Source organism: Asterias amurensis, chromosome 2 (genome assembly GCF_032118995.1).
Source record: "Asterias amurensis chromosome 2, ASM3211899v1".
NCBI lineage: Eukaryota > Metazoa > Echinodermata > Asteroidea > Forcipulatida > Asteriidae > Asterias > Asterias amurensis.
In genome coordinates, this window is record NC_092649.1 from 5,085,347 (window position 1) to 5,101,990 (window position 16,644).

Genomic DNA, 16,644 nt, shown 5'->3' on the forward strand with positions numbered 1-16,644 from the left:
GAAACATGGAAAGTTACTTGGTTTTATTTCAGTGTGTTGAATGTGAATTCCAAAATGGCAAAACACAGGATAAGTAATATAGGCTGAGTTTATTTTAACCGGAAAGGCAAGTTGATATAAATTTAATGCCGATACCAATTCTCCTGAGAATTGCTGTCTAAAAAGTTAGTTCAAAAAGAAATTCATTGTATAAATACGTGAATGAGAATGGACGAGAAAGTGTAGATTCGTGGATAGAATGTACGAGCCGAAGACAGATACATTGTAACCACGAATCTACATTTTAGAGTCTATATTCCATGACTTAAGCTATCCCCCAATCTTTGTAGTTTGTCAAACGACGTTGGTCACATTTATAACTATTTTGCAACAATCCTTGGCATTTGTATAAGTGCTTACAACGTATAAGAGCACAATGTTTTTATTTAAATTATGTTATTTACTAAAGTCAATTATTTAACTGAGAGAAATGGTTTGGGGATTTTGAAATCTAACATGATTTCAGCTAAGTTTTTCACCTGACGTTTGTTTGATGTTATTTTTAGAAAGACAGTCATTTTCAAGTTAAACTAACACTTCAGTTTGTATTCTCAGATTTTCATAGTTCTTAACTTTTCCATTGAGCACATTTCAAGCTGGTTAGTGCACATTAATCGATAAGCACATTAACCATTTGACTAGAAATAGAACCATCATCGCCCAAAACGTCTTGTAATTAACCTTTATTGCAAAAACTGTAAGACGATCCCATTTGAATTAATTATTAAACTTTGTTGTTAAGATAAGTAAACAATTTTTGTCTTGAAGTGTCACTGAGCTTGACGTATCAAATTTCCATTATTATTACGTTTAAAAACAAGCGTGAAAAACAAATAGAAGATCAAGAGAAGACACAAGATTAAAAACGTTTTCAAAGAATTGTTGTTTCTCAATGACAATTTAAATTTTTTCATTAAAAGCGGACTTAAAGTCAACGAACATCATATATATATATATATATATATATATTTTTTCAACCTCTCGGTTGTTTGAATCCTATATAAATGGATATACAAACAAAACTACATGTTAAATTTCATTTCAAAACGTGGAAGCCTTTTTAGATATTGCAAAGTCTGGAGTGGTCATGTTCACGAGGGAATAATAAACATCAACAACAGCAGCAACAACAACAACAACAACAACAACAACAACAACAACAACAACAACAGCGACGACGACGACGACGACGACGACGACGACGGCGGCGGCGGCGGCGGCGGCGGCGGCGACGACGACGACGACGACGACGACGACGACGACGACGACACTTTACTGGTGGCTCGCTGAGTAATATATCAGTTTTTATTTACTCACTGTAGAGCTGCGAGTTATCATTCGTTGGAGTACAAACTCGTTGAGTACTGAAGCTTACAGGCATTGGACACTATTGGTAATTACTCAAAATATTTATTGACATAAAACCTTACTTGGTGACGAGTAATAGGGAGAGGTTGATGGTACAAAACATTGTGAGAAACGACTCCCTCTGAAGTGACGTAGTTTTCAAGAAAGAAGTAAGTTTCCACGAATTTGATTTCGAGACCTCAGATTTAGAATTTGAGGTATCGAAATCAAGCATATGAAAGCACACAACATCCTGTGACAAGGGTGTTTTTTCTTTCATTATTATCTCGCAACTTCGATGACCGATTGAGCTCAAATGTTCACAGGTTTGTTATTTTATGCATATGTTGAGATACACCAAGTGAGAAGACTGGTCTTTGACAATTACCAATAGTGTCCACTGTCTTTAAAACAAGCAAATAGTTGACTTATTCTAATAGAGATTTGAGTTATTGGTTGGAGTTGACAAGTGAAGAAAATATACTGTTTGGATTCTCGAGGAGGTTTTCTGGCGTATCATACTCAACTACATTCCCGTCACTCAGCGTCAAGATGGTGTCAGAATCCAAAATGGTCGCCACTCGATGCTGTAGCAAAAACAAAATACACAATAGATACAAATAAACAGTCAAATTATATAAAATACATATAATGTTAAAAGTAGATAGTTTGTTTAAAGACGATGGACAACATTTGGAAATTGTCAGAGACCAGTCTTCTAACTTTGTGTATCTCAACATAATTTATGCACAAAACAACAAACCTGTGAACATTTGAACTCAATTGGTAATCGAAGTTGTGAGATAATAATGACAGAAAAACGCCATTTTCGCACAAGTTATGTGCTTTCAGATGCTTGATTTCGAGACCTCAAAATCTAGTCCTGAGGTCTCGAAATTAAATTCACATATTTTAGTTTTCTTCTTCCGCGAAAAATACGAGGGAGCCGTTTCTCACAATGTTTTATACTCTCAACAGCTCTCCATTGCTTGTTACAGAGTAAGTTTTTATGCTAACAGTTGTTGTTTTGAGTAATATACCAATAGTGTCCAGTGCCTCTAAAGAGAGAATATTCGTTAAGTATCACTCTTAAAATTTCTGCCTATAAAAACTTACTTTTAACATCTATTAAACACTTACTTGTTTATAAGTATGCATACATCAGCTTTCGATATAGTGATAGGGTATTTAGAGAATCAGTCACTTTGAAGTAATGTGGTTTAGAAAAAGATTTAATTTCACAACACTCAAATAATATTTTTAATAATAATAATAACAAACAGCATTTACAAGGCGCATTATGAATCAAAGATTCCTCAATGCGCCTAACAATAAAAACTAAAAGGCAAAAATCAAGATCAATTAAAATAATAATTATAGGCTAAATACTTTTAAACCGAAAAATAACCGACATAAAAAAGATACAACAGTGCAGACAAAGTCTGAAAAGCGTTACTGACAGTTAAGTCTCTCATTTTGTATATTCCAGATATGAATTATTTTTTCCCAGTGCGTGGACATTTTCAATATCTCGAACGTGCCCACCTTTTAATCGATTAATTTTTTTATATATAGGATTAAAGACAGTGGACACCTTTGGTAATTGTCAAAGACCAGTCTTCTCACTTGGTGTATCTAAACATATGCTTGAAATAACAAACCTGTGAAAATTTGAGCTCAATTGGTCGTCGAAGTTGCGAGATATGAATGAAATAAAAAACACCCTTGTCACATGAAAATGTGTGCTTTCAGATGCTTGATTTCGAGACCTCAAATTCTAAACTTGAGGTCTCAAAATAAAATTCGTGGAAAATTACTTTTTTTTCTCGAAAACTACGTTACTTCGGAGGGAGCCGTCTCTCACAATATTTTGTATTATAACACCCCTTGCAAAGATTCTGCCTGCTCATTGGTTTAGAGCGCGTCACATGACATGTCTTAGTTTTGCTACACGACGGCCGTCGGTTTGCCATGCGCTAGTCCGAAGACTAGCACATGGCGCCGTGCGCTAGTCCGACAGACTAGCACAGGGCGTGCAGTACCCAGACGTCCGTTGCGTGTACGAGGATGATAAATTAATAGTCTGTAACCATTTCGAATTGCACGACACGACATGCAACACATTCAGCAATAGTGTTTGCAATCTGTATTCACGTCGTCCGTGGATTGTAGCATTCAGGTCTGTAACTTAATAATAATAGTACAGTATTTAGAAATGTTTGGGGTGTTATAAAACAAATATTGACTGCTTTTACTCTTGCAATGGTTAAAAACTATGACTCCCTCGGTGACCCCCGGAGCGTTCTATTTTCCCTCGGCTTCGCCTCGGGAAAACAGAACGCTACGGGGATCACCTCGGGAGTCATAGTTTTAACCATAGCACTCGAAGCAGTCAATATTTGTATACTATCAACCTCTCCCCAATACTCATTACCAAGTGAGGTTTTATGCATACAATCATTTTGAGTAAATACCAAAAGTGTCCACTGCCTTTAAAATAATCGAAGGGTTAAAAAAAATCAAAGTTAGGCCTGTACTTTCCCTTGTTGTTTGGTAGTGTTTTTCGTGGCAAAATATTCTTGTTAATAAATTACCATTACGCCTACATAATGCAATTGTTTCCGAACTGAAAACAAACCTGCCAGTAAAACTTACCGCTATCGTCAGAACTGTGCAATCAGCAAAAACGGTTGCCACGACTTCTTGTAGAATCTTATCCTGTAAATAAATATATAACTCATTTAAAAGGCCAACAAATGTATTGGGGCGGGACGCGTTGGGAACCTTCGCCAGAAACACTCTATTTTCTAAGAAGAAAGATGAAGACTTGTTCTTACAATAAAGAAATGTATATAGTTAGTGGTGAAATTGTTAGTTTCAAGGGTTATAAACTTCTTCCAATATCAATCCTCCAGAGAAATATTTATTATAGTTTGAGGACCCCACTGGTAACATGGCATTTTCTCCATGTTTCCATTTTCCCCGTTTTTTTAAAAGCTTTTAGTTACACGATTGGTGGATTTGAGTTACTGTTTATCTCAATAACAAAGATGTATTTTATTAGATGTAGCTGTTTTGGGTTACACTTTTGTTTTAAGAGGACCGAAGTCAGGTTTTTTCTTCGCAAGCATACTTCTCTGCCCCTCCCCGTCCACACTCAGATCAAAAAAGAATCTGCAACTTCATATAATTCCTTACATCAATTTATAGCCCCGTCTCCCCTAACACAATAATGATGACAATGTTTGATTACCAACAGGTTGACCACTCATTAAAGTACTTTATCTCGGATAAATGCCAATCCCATTATGAGTTATGAGGTAATATTGTAGTGGATTGGTAAACCTCTTTCTCACCGTCTCAATATCTATGGATGCTGTAGCCTCATCCATGATGAGGATCCGAGAACGTCTCAAGAAAGCACGAGCCAAACAGAAGAGCTGCCGCTGACCGACGCTGAAATTCTCACCACCCTCTGATACCAGAGAATCTGTAAGCACCAAAAGGGAACATCGGTTATTTATTTTTTTTAATTTCATTCTGGTTAGTTGTTGAATTTTTTTTAAATTAAATTTGTACTGAATTTTTAGAGAATACGCTTGAAAAAAATGTGAAGGTGTATAAGTAGCAAGGACAATATCGTTTACCTGCTGGGCTTTTAACAACATAGACCGGTCCGCTGTTTCAAGTGACTTGTCTCATTGACTCGTACGCAAGTTAGTTTTACTCTGTCATTTTATAGTAATACTATTGTTTGGCACGCCCAGGTCAAAATTCCAGTGGAATCTTTAAACTGGGTTTAACCGGACCAGTTGAAAACCAGTTGATAAACTAGTTAAACACAGTTAAACCAGTTGGTTAAATATGGAAAATATAGGTTTAACACAGTTAAACCTAGTCCAAACCAGTTGGTTAATATGGAAAAAGGATGAGTTTGGTCACTATCTAGTTGAACCAGTTGACCCCAGTTAACTGGGTTCAACTGGACTTTTGACCTGGGACACCTGACCCCTCCCGTGGAAATATGGGTCTCCCCCTGGAATGTTGAAACACTACATCTAGTATTAGCACAGCCTTTTCTTGGCACCAATAGCTTTATTTTTGGACCAATATTTCTATCTTCACTCGCTCTTTGCTGATCTTGGTCTATTCACTGCAGCCGCAGCCACATTAATAGCCGAAACCAAGATTCCAAGATTCATAGACTTTCTCACCTAGTCCCTCTGGCATCCTCTTCACTGTTTCCTTGAGCTGGGAGATCTCCAAACTGTTCCAGAGATCATTTTCTGATCTCCTGTTTTCGGGATCAAGATTGTATCTAAAGTTAAGAAGAGACAATGAGAGATTCATTATTATTCGATTTGTGACCAAAATATTGCACTGTCTTATAAGTTATCGATCTATGTAAATTAATTACAACTTAAATACTAAGGTGGAAGCGATGTGATAAAAGCGGTTCCTCTAAAAATACGTCTTCTTTCGGAAAAATGTTTTTTTTTTACCTGATTGTGCCGTTGAATAAGATGGGATCTTGTGGGATGATTGCTATGCGTTGTCTTAGAGTGCTAAGAGGAACTTGGTTGATGTCCACGTCATCAATGAGAATACGACCTGAAATGAAAAAGACATCTCGGGTCATTTGCTTACAGCCACTTCTGATTTACAACTTAACCCATTCAATCTCACATCAACCCAGACAAAGCCAATGAGCATAGCCAATCGCACCCAAATCAAACCCAACCTACCCCAGTCCCAAACGAACCAGATCAACCCATCCAAAGCTCCACCCATTCACCAAACAAAACTGTTTCAACTGAACCAACCCCAACCCAACCAAGTCGACCCAATCAGTAAAAACACAAGCGATAAAAAACACCACAACCAAACTTATATCAACACAACTCACACACACCATTCGGCTCAACACAGCCCAAACATAAGCAAACATACAACCTGACCAACCCCATCAACCATCCCATCCACAGGCCAAAAATAATACATTTATTTTACCAGGGACGTTAAAAAGATATCGGCAGAAAATTAAAAGGGCGCATCCAATGTGATAAAGAAAACAAGATCAGGAATGGTCGATGTTTTGCACTCAATACATTTACCTTTGTAAGTGTCAATAATTCTGAAAAGTGCCAATGTGAGTGACGACTTTCCACTTCCTGTGCGACCACAAATTCCAACCTAAACACAAATAATCAAAAAAAAAATCACCCAAATCATAAATCAAGAGTGATGCAGAGTACTTGAAACATAACTGCAAACATTGGGCAAAGAAGAAAAAGAAGTTATGAAGACGCACCTTTTCTCCAGAGCGGAATGTGAGTGATATATTTTTGAGGACTGGTTCAAGCTCTGCTGCGTATCGTACTGAGATTCCTTGCATTGTGATTGCACCGTGCTTCGGCCAGTCGACAGCGGGCTCCGTACCTGTCAAAAAGGAAATTCAACAAACGGTCAAATATGACCATAGAATTTCTACCTCCATGCTCTGAACGACATAAAAACGGAAATTTACCTGGCACATCCGCTGCCACATCCGCTGCCACATACCAGTCAAAAGTCTCCAAATATGGTTTCACATTTTTTCTGCAAAGTGTTAATTTATTGATTAAACTATGACGTCATCAGTTCTAAGGTCTAATTATAACGTTTTATTGAGTTGAGTGTGTCACTTTACCTGCGTAGGTTTCATTCGGTACTCCAATGTACTCCTTGATGCGCTCAATTGCATTCATGTACATTTCAGTTTCGGCGGCAAAACGGATGGCAAAATTCATGTAAGCACCGATCTGTAAAACAGTGTATTAGGGAATCAGTAACTGGTACTACATGAATAACGAATCAGTAACTGGTACTACACCAAGAGAACGAACCAGTAACTGGTACTACATCAAGAGAAGGAATCAGTAACTGGTACTACATGAAGAGAATGAATCCGTAGAGTATCCGAGAGCAAGTAATGAATTTTAGAAAAAAAGGGAAGACAAACTGACAAACAACAAACAAACAACCTTCAGAACCGGAAATTCAACTTTTAATACAAATTATTGTTCCTTATAAAGATTTACCTCGATTATGTACGTAATGGCTAGACCGACTTTGCTTGGTTCTGTGGAACCGTTCATAGAACTAATGATGGTTCCTATTCCTGCGACCAGCATACCAATCGTTCCAATCATCTCCTAGAAAGACAACACAATGTTGAAAATAAGTGTTTATTGGCCAATAGTATTTGAATGGACTTAAAAATATCAAGCACTATATATTCATAAGGCACCTTATCACTGAACCTTATCCCTTGCCTAATCAAAATGAAGGTGTGCATAACATGATGAATATGCATACAAAAAGTAAGATTAAAATACATCGCTCAATTATAACGTTTATGCCAGTTAGAAGCCAGTTTCTGCGCATTTTGATGAAAAGTATAGGGCGACCTCCGTGACCATTGAAGATATTATATTAACAAACATTCAACCTTCATGTGCTTCAGTATTGACGAATCATAAAACAAAGTCAGCGCATCAAGCTACTGAAATTGGATCTTTTCCAAGCACCTCACTGCATATCTCAACAGCTATCACACAAACTGCCTCAGCATCACAGTCTCGACAGGCTAACCATCACCACGTTGTGCAACATCAGCCACCAAAGTGCATTAACTTAATAATAATAACAATAATAATAACCAGTTTTTTTTAAAGCGCTGTTTACACCCGGAGGGCGTCTCAAAGCGCTTTCAAAATTATTACCCCTGGTCACTGGGCCTTAATATTAACTTCTTAAACCATTTCAGCTCCCTGGTGGGGAGTATGCAGCCTGTGCAACATTAATATGTGCTATATTCGGCTGAAACAATCACAAAAAAACATCTCTGCCCTCACAGGTACGCATTTTACCCTGGGTGGAGAGAAGCAATTATTATAGTTAAGTGTCTTGCTCAGGAACACAAGTGTCGCGACCGGGACTCGAACCCACACTCTGCGGAACAGAAGCACTAGACCATCCAAAAACGACAACTCAGATGGGTTGGATTCATTCTAGGGAAACCCACAATGAGCCACTCAACATCATTGTTCTGTACTCCCCATCGCATGGCCGGTGTCAGATGTAATTGTGCAATACTGTCCGCTCCGGACACATTTGCATTTGCAATCACGGGGGCTATGCAAAAACCGTCCGGTAGACATGACTGTACACGTTTGTGCGTGCGTAAGCGATCGTGCATGCACCGGAACCTACGTAGTATGCAGCTAGATTATGATTGCAGCGAATACCCGACGGCCGAACATTTCCCATGTCATTCATGACATGCACTTAGCTTGCAAAAAAAATGGCGAACGTGTTCCGTCGACCATGCGTCGACCAATGGCGTTTAATTTACTGCAAGGACGGTTTTGCAAGGGGCGGATACAACTGCATATGCAAATGTGTCCCGGGCGGACACATTTGCATGATGCAGCAACGACCGGGCGGACACGATTGCATATGCAAACCGTCCGGCAGACATTAATGCATATGAAACAATGTCCTCCGGATAGTATTGAGAGATGAAATAATTTCAGGCGACACCGGCGCAAACAAGGTCGTCAGCGCCTGTTGTACCCTGAGTACATTGGAAGATATAGTCTCCCTGGAGTTTCTGCTCTCCCCGCTTGAGATTCAGAAAATAGCACAAGCCACGAGAAAATAGGAAAAGCTTGTGTCCAGCTGCTGTGCAGCCGACTGTTGATAATGATGCATCACCTATATCATTAAATAGTCACAGATTATTTGCAATGGGAGACTTTTATGACACTTGGTGGCGGCAGACTTACCAGGTAAAATCCATTGTTCTCAATCATGTGCGCACGCTCAGAACTACGTAAACAATAGAAATTTACCTGGTAAGTCTGCTGCCACCCAGTGTCCCAAAGTCTCCCATTTGAGTAGTTTTGCCTTACCAGTCGAAGACCATTCCATCGATGTGTTGATTGAAGATACAGGAACGTCATGTTGTTTACGTTTAATTTCTTCATAAGGGCGTGGTAGAACCGATCCTGGTCTCTATAATTTGGAGGGGAAAAACACCAGAGCCAAACGCGCCACGTTAACGAACAAGTTGAGAATAAACTTCGAAATAAAAATAAAAATGTAATTCCATTCAAAGCAAAACACGACAATTTAAATTGACCTCAATGTAGAAAAGGTAATGATTCGGAATGCAGATTTTATGATACTATGATAGATCGTATACCTGTAAGCCCGTATTGTTGGTAGACCGCTCAGAGTTTCCGAGAAGTGGGCAAATATTGGAGACTTGGTTACGCTGTCTAGACGCTGCAGGGACCTTGGAAAAATATGAGAAGATGAAACTGCAGTTATTATTTTAAAGCAGGGGGTACCATTTTTGTTTTGTGAAGTTAGGGTACAAACAAAATTAGTCGAGCTTTGAGGCTCATAATTTGCAGCAAAATCACTTAAAGACAGTGGACACTATTGATAGTTGTCAAAGACCAGTCTTCTCACTTGGTGTGTCTCAACATATGCATAAAGTAACAAACCTATCAAAATTTGAGCTCTGGTCGTCGAAGTTGCGAAAAAATTAAGAAAAAAAAACACCCGTGTTTTTGTGCAATTAGATGGTTGATTTCAAAACCTCAAATTCTAAATCTGAGGTCTCGAAATCAAATTCGTGGAAAATTACTACTTTCTCGAAAACTATGTCACTTCAGAGGGAGCTGTTTCTCGCAATGTTTTATACTATCAACCTCTCCCCATTACCTGTTACCAAGTAAGGTTTTATGCTAATAATTATTATATAGTGTCCACTGCCCTTAACCCTCCACTGGCAACCTGTTTTTGAAAAAAAGAAAAAGAATTCAACTGATAACAATGTTATTGATAGTATTGATAAGGTGTCATTGCTGTAATTTGTTTTTCCCGGTGGGGGTGGGGCGGGGGGGGGGGGGTTGGTCATCGAACCTTGACGTTGTGACGTAGAACGTGGCCAGAAGAAACCCGCATAGCAGCAGTGGAACAGCGAACAGAATAAAGATTGGCAGGACAATACAGTTCACAACAACGCCAGTCAGGTACCCAACGCTGAAGAAGATAGTGGTATCTATGCTTTGAAAAAGTTTCTGAAAAGAAAAAAGAAGAGAAAAAAGACTTTTAAGTTAATATCCTTTTACTGTTCGAACTAACACGGCCGGCCATTTACGGTAGTCCAAAAATTGACTCCCATAAAGGCCGACCGTGATAGTCGACGAGGTAAAAGGAAAACCGTGCAATTTCGAGGCATATTTGTGTGGATCATTGTATTCTACTTTTACAACATCTTTTCCACCCGTATGAATTTCATTAAAAAAAAAGGTTACAAACGCTTTTCAATGACCAACTCGACCGTTCCTTTAAGTGAATAACAGGTAACGCAAAGTGTACGGCCGAGGTCTGGGGCGTAGTTGTCTATAATGGTAGTGAAGAGTTAAAGTTGATTAGTTAAAGCTGAAAAAATGTATGTTTTTATAATGTTTTATGCAGATAGATCTTTACAAAGATATTCAGTTCAAGTTGTGCAGTTAGCATTCAAATATAATTTTTTATAATAAATTATGTAAACACTATTTGATCTGGTCTGGATTTGAATAGGCCTTTTCGTGAGTTCTTCCAATTTCGAAATTTTACTATCCTTCAAAATGAGAAAAAGTCTGTTTTTCTTCATGCACTCAGGATTTTTCCACTCATTTTTGTCTAACTGCCCACAATGTATACCATTATCTTGTCCAAACATTTTTAGCATAACCATTTTTTTTAAATTCCATTCCATGCCTTTGCCAAGCAATTTTCCGAATCAGATTGTTTTCAGTTGTCGTTTTTCTTGAACAGTTTGGTGAGATTCAATTCAATGCAATTCAATTTACAATAATTTCCACTAAAACGTTTCCACAATACTTTTTTCCACTGTACATTTCAAGAAAATGATGTAAAAGACTTTGTTGAATGTCATTGTTATGGCCCTTTCTTGTTTGACCTTTATACACAAATACTCATCAAAAGATTTAATAATCTCTGTCTAAGAATACATTTGTCCTTTTGTAAACAATCATTAAACTTTAATAATTGCACATCCTTCCAAGAAAGAAACAAAACTAAAAGTTTCAACCCTGTATTCTTACCATGTCCATGATATTTGTATCACTTGATAAGCGGTTCAGAATGCGTCCTAACGGTGTAGTGTCAAAAAACCTGCCGAGGAATTGACAAAAGAATAAGCAAGTAAAGAAAACGGTATAAGCATCTTTTTAAACAGTGCCAATAAACATGCATTGAAAAGAAGTTTTTCTCATAAAAAAAGGAAGGGATAACACTAATGTTTCGCCCACAGGGTTGCAAAGACAAGATGAAGGGGAAAAGGGATAATGGAACTGTTACAGTACAAGTAGTACAAATTATGTGGAAGAAAACAGCCAAGACGCTTACAAATTCACGAAAGTCACGGCGAAATGTAGTTGACAAATAATATATAAAAAAATTGTATAGTTCACGAGTGACCCTGGTAGGTAAATGTGTAAGTCCTGAAAATGCAAAGTTTCATGATAATAGTGTAGATTAACCGATGTCTATCAAAGAGAATTGAATATAATAGTATACATATATTGACTGTTCGAGTGCTTTGGTGAAAACTACGACTCCCGAGGTGATCCCGGAGCGTTCTATTTTCCCGAGGCGCAGAGTGAAAGCAATCAATATTTTATTTTGTTTTAGAACACCCCACAGACTATTTATCATGCTCGTACACGTAACGTTCGTACACGCGTTTCAGATACACAGGTGCACAACTGATTGGGTTCGAGGTGGGTAAAAGACGTCTGGGTACTGCACGCCGTGTGAAAGTCATCGGACTATCACACGGCAAACGATACAAGACATATCATGTGACGCGCTCAAAACCAATGAAAAGGGAGATTATTTGTAAAAGGAGTGCATAAACAAATTGATACAGACTGCGGTGAATAAAATTGACGCAAGAACAAATAATGATGACTAACCTCATAGAACAACGTGTTACGTTTTGTAGCATGGTTATGTGCAGTTTCTTGGACGCGATGTACGCACCGACTGCAATGGACACGTTACCCACTAAAATAGACAACACACCCGCAAGAGAGAGACCAGCGTAGCCTGCTATGTAGTAGGATAGTGGTTCCTTCGTGGACTGGTATCCGGCAAAAAGAAACATAAAAGGTTAAGTAGAATTTGAAAATATTCATGGAAGATAACGCCATAAACGTAATGCAAGTGGACTAAGTTGCGTGAAATCGGCTACATCACTTTTGCGGTGTGACGCGATGTTCAGGTATGTTTACAGAAACATATTCATCTCTGAAATGGTTTGTGGCCCTGAAGACACTTAAAACATTGAAACGTAGAGCTGGTACACCTCTTTTCAGAACCACTACAACTCAATATGGTTTCTTTTAAGGCCACCGTAAGCCTTAATAGAGAAATGTTGTGACATTTTACTTCATGATATAGGCAGTGGACACTATTGGTAGTTACTCAAAATGATAATCACCATCAAAACCTTTACTTGATTAGGAGTAATTGGGAGAGGTTAATAGACTAAGTATAAAACATTGTGAGAAACAACTCCCTCTGATTTTTCGAGAATGAAGTAAATTTCCACGAGTTTGATTTCGAGACCTAAAGATTTAGAATTTAAGGTCTCGAAATCAAGTATCTGAAAGCACACAACTTCGTGTGACCATGGTGCGACAAGGGTGTTTTTTCTTTCACTATGTCTCGCAACTTCGACGACTGAGTTAGCTCAAATTTCCACAGGTTTGTTATTTTATGCATAATGTTGAGATAAACCAACTTTTTACAAATTGACAATTACCAATAGTGTCCAGAGTCTTTAACAATGCATCATTTTAGTTTCCTTGCCAACCATTCTGAAGGTTTGATTTTCCGGTTGCCAATACTGAGGGTACCAATAAACATACCATAGATGCTGGGATAGTATACCTCATTGTCAATAATGAAGGATTCACAATAAAGGGGCGTCATGAAGACTTTCCAGGAGAATAAGTTCTATAAAAGGACTGACCTATTTTTGCATGTATGGAGGCATTTTAAGAAACATTGTACAGCAGTTTTAGAATTACCAAGAAGTCCATTTGTGTATTATAGAACTATCGATTCGGTTAAAGTCATTGTCTCAAAATAACATTGGTCGGTTGTTATGTGGTCTTTTTGTTTCTACGTTGCAAACACACTGGTCCCGTCCTGGTCTGTAAGGATAATGACGTGTATTGTCACGCATACACATGTACGTCGGATCTAAATGCGAGTCTCATAAAGGCCGTGTGAAATTATGCGAGGTCAAAGGTGATTATGTACGTTGGCTTAACAAAAGAATTCTGGCGTAATTTCACAAGCCTCTCCATTTCAAACGCTTGGTGGCGCGCTTTATTATGCAATGCAAAGATACAGTTCTTCAGATAACTATTATTGATTTAATTACGTTGTCTGCAGAGATGCCTGCCTCGGACCATGACGACAGCCAGAAATTGGTGCCAGCCGTGAAGGTGCCATGGGCAATGTAGCCAGCCACGGACGACATTGACATGAACCAAGTCATGGCATGAAAGTAGAAAAAATACATCTTGTAAGAAACAGAACCTTTCTCCATCTCTTCTTGCTCGATTAGTTTGGCTCCTTTGGGTATTGACACTAGAACAAAACAACAAAATAAACCTTGGAGATCAGTGAAGCGTAGGAAAAGTGAAGAACAGACGCGGATCCAAATTCATGTGATGATACAAAATGGAATTCTACTCTAACACAGATAGATGTGCTTGGAAATAAGCAGACCATAACCTTTTCATTTTCGAACAAAAGAAATTTATACCTCTGAATAGTACCTACTTGCGTGTTATTTTTAAAGCTCTATTTCTCTTGAGCAAGCCACTTTTCGGTTTTGTCAGGGAGTGCCTGATCCCGGTTTTCATAGGGAAATCTTTCCCCGGAGATTTTGTCCCCGACATGGGAAACTAAAGTGAGGAGGATATGGTGCTATCAGATGATGTTTGAACACAGTTCGCCTAAATGAGGGGGGGGGGGGGGGGGGGCACACACACATAATCTCCAGAGGGGGCTAGGGACAGACTCAAAATACCTGATTGTTTTGACAGTTCTCGTGAGATCTGTTTCCGAAACACAGTTTTCCTCTCGTCTTCCGACAGTCCGCGGAGGGTTTCTTCAATCTCCGTTTCGGATTCAGTAGCCGTCTTGACAGCTTGTTGATATTCGTTGTAAAGGTCTGGAGTCTCATCCACAATGTCTTGAAGGGTCCCTTGGTGAGCTATACGTCCCTCTTTCATTACGATGATCTGGGGAAAAAAGGACAATTATATATTTCTTCCTCGGCGGCCAAGCTCAGCAAAAATGCTTTAAAGACACTGTACACCTTTGGTAATTATCAAAAACCAGTGCTCTCACTTTGTGTATCCCATCATAAGCATAAAATAAAAAGCCTGTGAAAATTTTGGCCCAATTGGTCATCGAAGATTTGCGAGAAAATTATGAAAGAAAAAACACCCTTTCTGGACAAATTTGTGTGCTTTCAGATAGGACTCAAAGGCTTCTAGCTAGAAGTCATTTTAACATTTTCTCAAAAACTACGTTACTTTAGAGGGAGTCGTTTCCCATAATGTTTTATATCAACAGCACTCCAATGCTCTTTACCAAGTCAGTTTTTAAGTTAATATTTGTTTTGAGTAATTACCAAACGTGTACCTTAATTCCCTTTAAGTATATTGAAATTAACACATTTCCCCCTTATTCACTCAAACTCTATAAGGGCTTCTTTTTAGCAATTTTTGTTTTCGCGCACAATTTTTTTTTTCCGATTCAGATTCGTTAAAACATTAAAACCTACACTTTGACCATTCTGAAGTTGAACTTCTACTTCCTATAGTTACGGTTGATAACATTAAATGGTGGTTTTTACCAAACTGAAAGAGTCTTGTGGCCGAATGAAGATGACCACAGTGACTGCTAATAAACTAGTGAAATTGTAAAAACTTCATTTGATTGTTGAATGCTGATTCAAAAGGAGCAATTTTTCAGACGAGATTTCATGAGCCAGGTGTCAAAATAAATGGATTTCTGCAAAGATTTACCTGGAAATTACACTTTATATACTGGCCATAAATAAATGAGTAATACAAAACTTGCATTATGACAACATTATTTTGTGTATTTTTTATTAATTTGCTAAGAAAGTGGAAGTATACTCCTCGGAACAACGTACCTTTTGAGCGTGGTGGAGGTATTGTAACTGATGCGTCACCAAGACGACGGTTCGCTTCTTACGCAACAAATTGCCCACGATAGCTTTCTGGAAGACATGTGATCCAACATGGACGTCTAAAGCAGACAGTGGATCATCCTGTACAAAAGATGGTGTTACAAACACGCAAGAGCATTCTTCAGTTCACTAGTATAAAAAAACAACAACATTGCACTCTAAAAGTACCATGACCGTGTCCAGGGACTTTCCACGGGAGATTATGTGAGCTGAAGTAAAGTGTCGCTCGTCCCCAGCGCCTTGCTTTAACCAAAGGCGCTGGGATGGGCAAACGTATCATGCACGCACATTGGTTTATCAATGCGCAGTCCCATCATGTATCACACTCACACTGCGCCATATCCCTATGCACTGCATACATGACGTACTTCCTGAACAAGAATCTGTGCAAGCGATTAGCCCATCCCAGCGGTCCTGGATTGACTGGCCGCTGGGGCCGAGCGAAAAGTAAAGGAAGATGATGCAAAAGAGGGCGTTATCACTGAAGAAGTTTGTAAACAGTTCGCTATACGGGGGTTGGGGGGGGGGGGTAGACCAGAGTCTCTGGGGCAACAGAATCTCTTGCAACACCCGGCTCTAACAGAAAGTTGAATAAAGTTAGAAATCATTTCTAAGTATTTTGCTTTGTACTTTTATGATTAATGCAAGATACGTATTCACGGTTTAGTGTCATTGTTATTGTTCAGTCCAGTGTTATGGTTGTATGGTACAGTGAATACAATTACTGTCACAATTCCATGTAGCTTTACCGGTAAGGAAAACAGTCAAGTTCCCTTTTATAATAAAATTACAATAAGACTATAGTTCCCTGGGAAGAAAAACCTAAATGTACCAGCGAGAGATTAGCACGGGGCAGATTAGACGAAGATAAAACTTATACAATGTGGACG

The 16,644-nt window shown here is 38.6% G+C and overlaps 1 protein-coding gene across 1 annotated transcript in view; it reads right to left on the reverse strand.

Annotated features, from left to right (window-relative positions):
* Positions 1-2: 2 nt before the first annotated feature.
* The window catches only part of LOC139951312 (ATP-binding cassette sub-family C member 9-like), a 33,206-nt gene continuing 16,564 nt past the window's right edge, over positions 3-16,644 (reverse strand). Inside the window, exons 15-31 of the mRNA XM_071950142.1 lie at positions 15,698-15,835; positions 14,561-14,774; positions 13,907-14,115; positions 12,429-12,595; positions 11,556-11,625; positions 10,363-10,520; positions 9,635-9,727; positions 9,342-9,444; positions 7,467-7,580; positions 7,076-7,187; positions 6,698-6,825; positions 6,501-6,579; positions 5,889-5,997; positions 5,601-5,704; positions 4,743-4,876; positions 4,042-4,104; positions 3-1,973 (exon numbers count right to left, since the gene is read on the reverse strand). Of these exons, the coding sequence (XP_071806243.1) occupies positions 1,836-1,973; positions 4,042-4,104; positions 4,743-4,876; positions 5,601-5,704; positions 5,889-5,997; positions 6,501-6,579; positions 6,698-6,825; positions 7,076-7,187; positions 7,467-7,580; positions 9,342-9,444; positions 9,635-9,727; positions 10,363-10,520; positions 11,556-11,625; positions 12,429-12,595; positions 13,907-14,115; positions 14,561-14,774; positions 15,698-15,835 (2,133 nt within the window). The 3' untranslated portion in view covers positions 3-1,835. The remainder of the gene's footprint in view (positions 1,974-4,041; positions 4,105-4,742; positions 4,877-5,600; positions 5,705-5,888; positions 5,998-6,500; positions 6,580-6,697; positions 6,826-7,075; positions 7,188-7,466; positions 7,581-9,341; positions 9,445-9,634; positions 9,728-10,362; positions 10,521-11,555; positions 11,626-12,428; positions 12,596-13,906; positions 14,116-14,560; positions 14,775-15,697; positions 15,836-16,644) is intronic.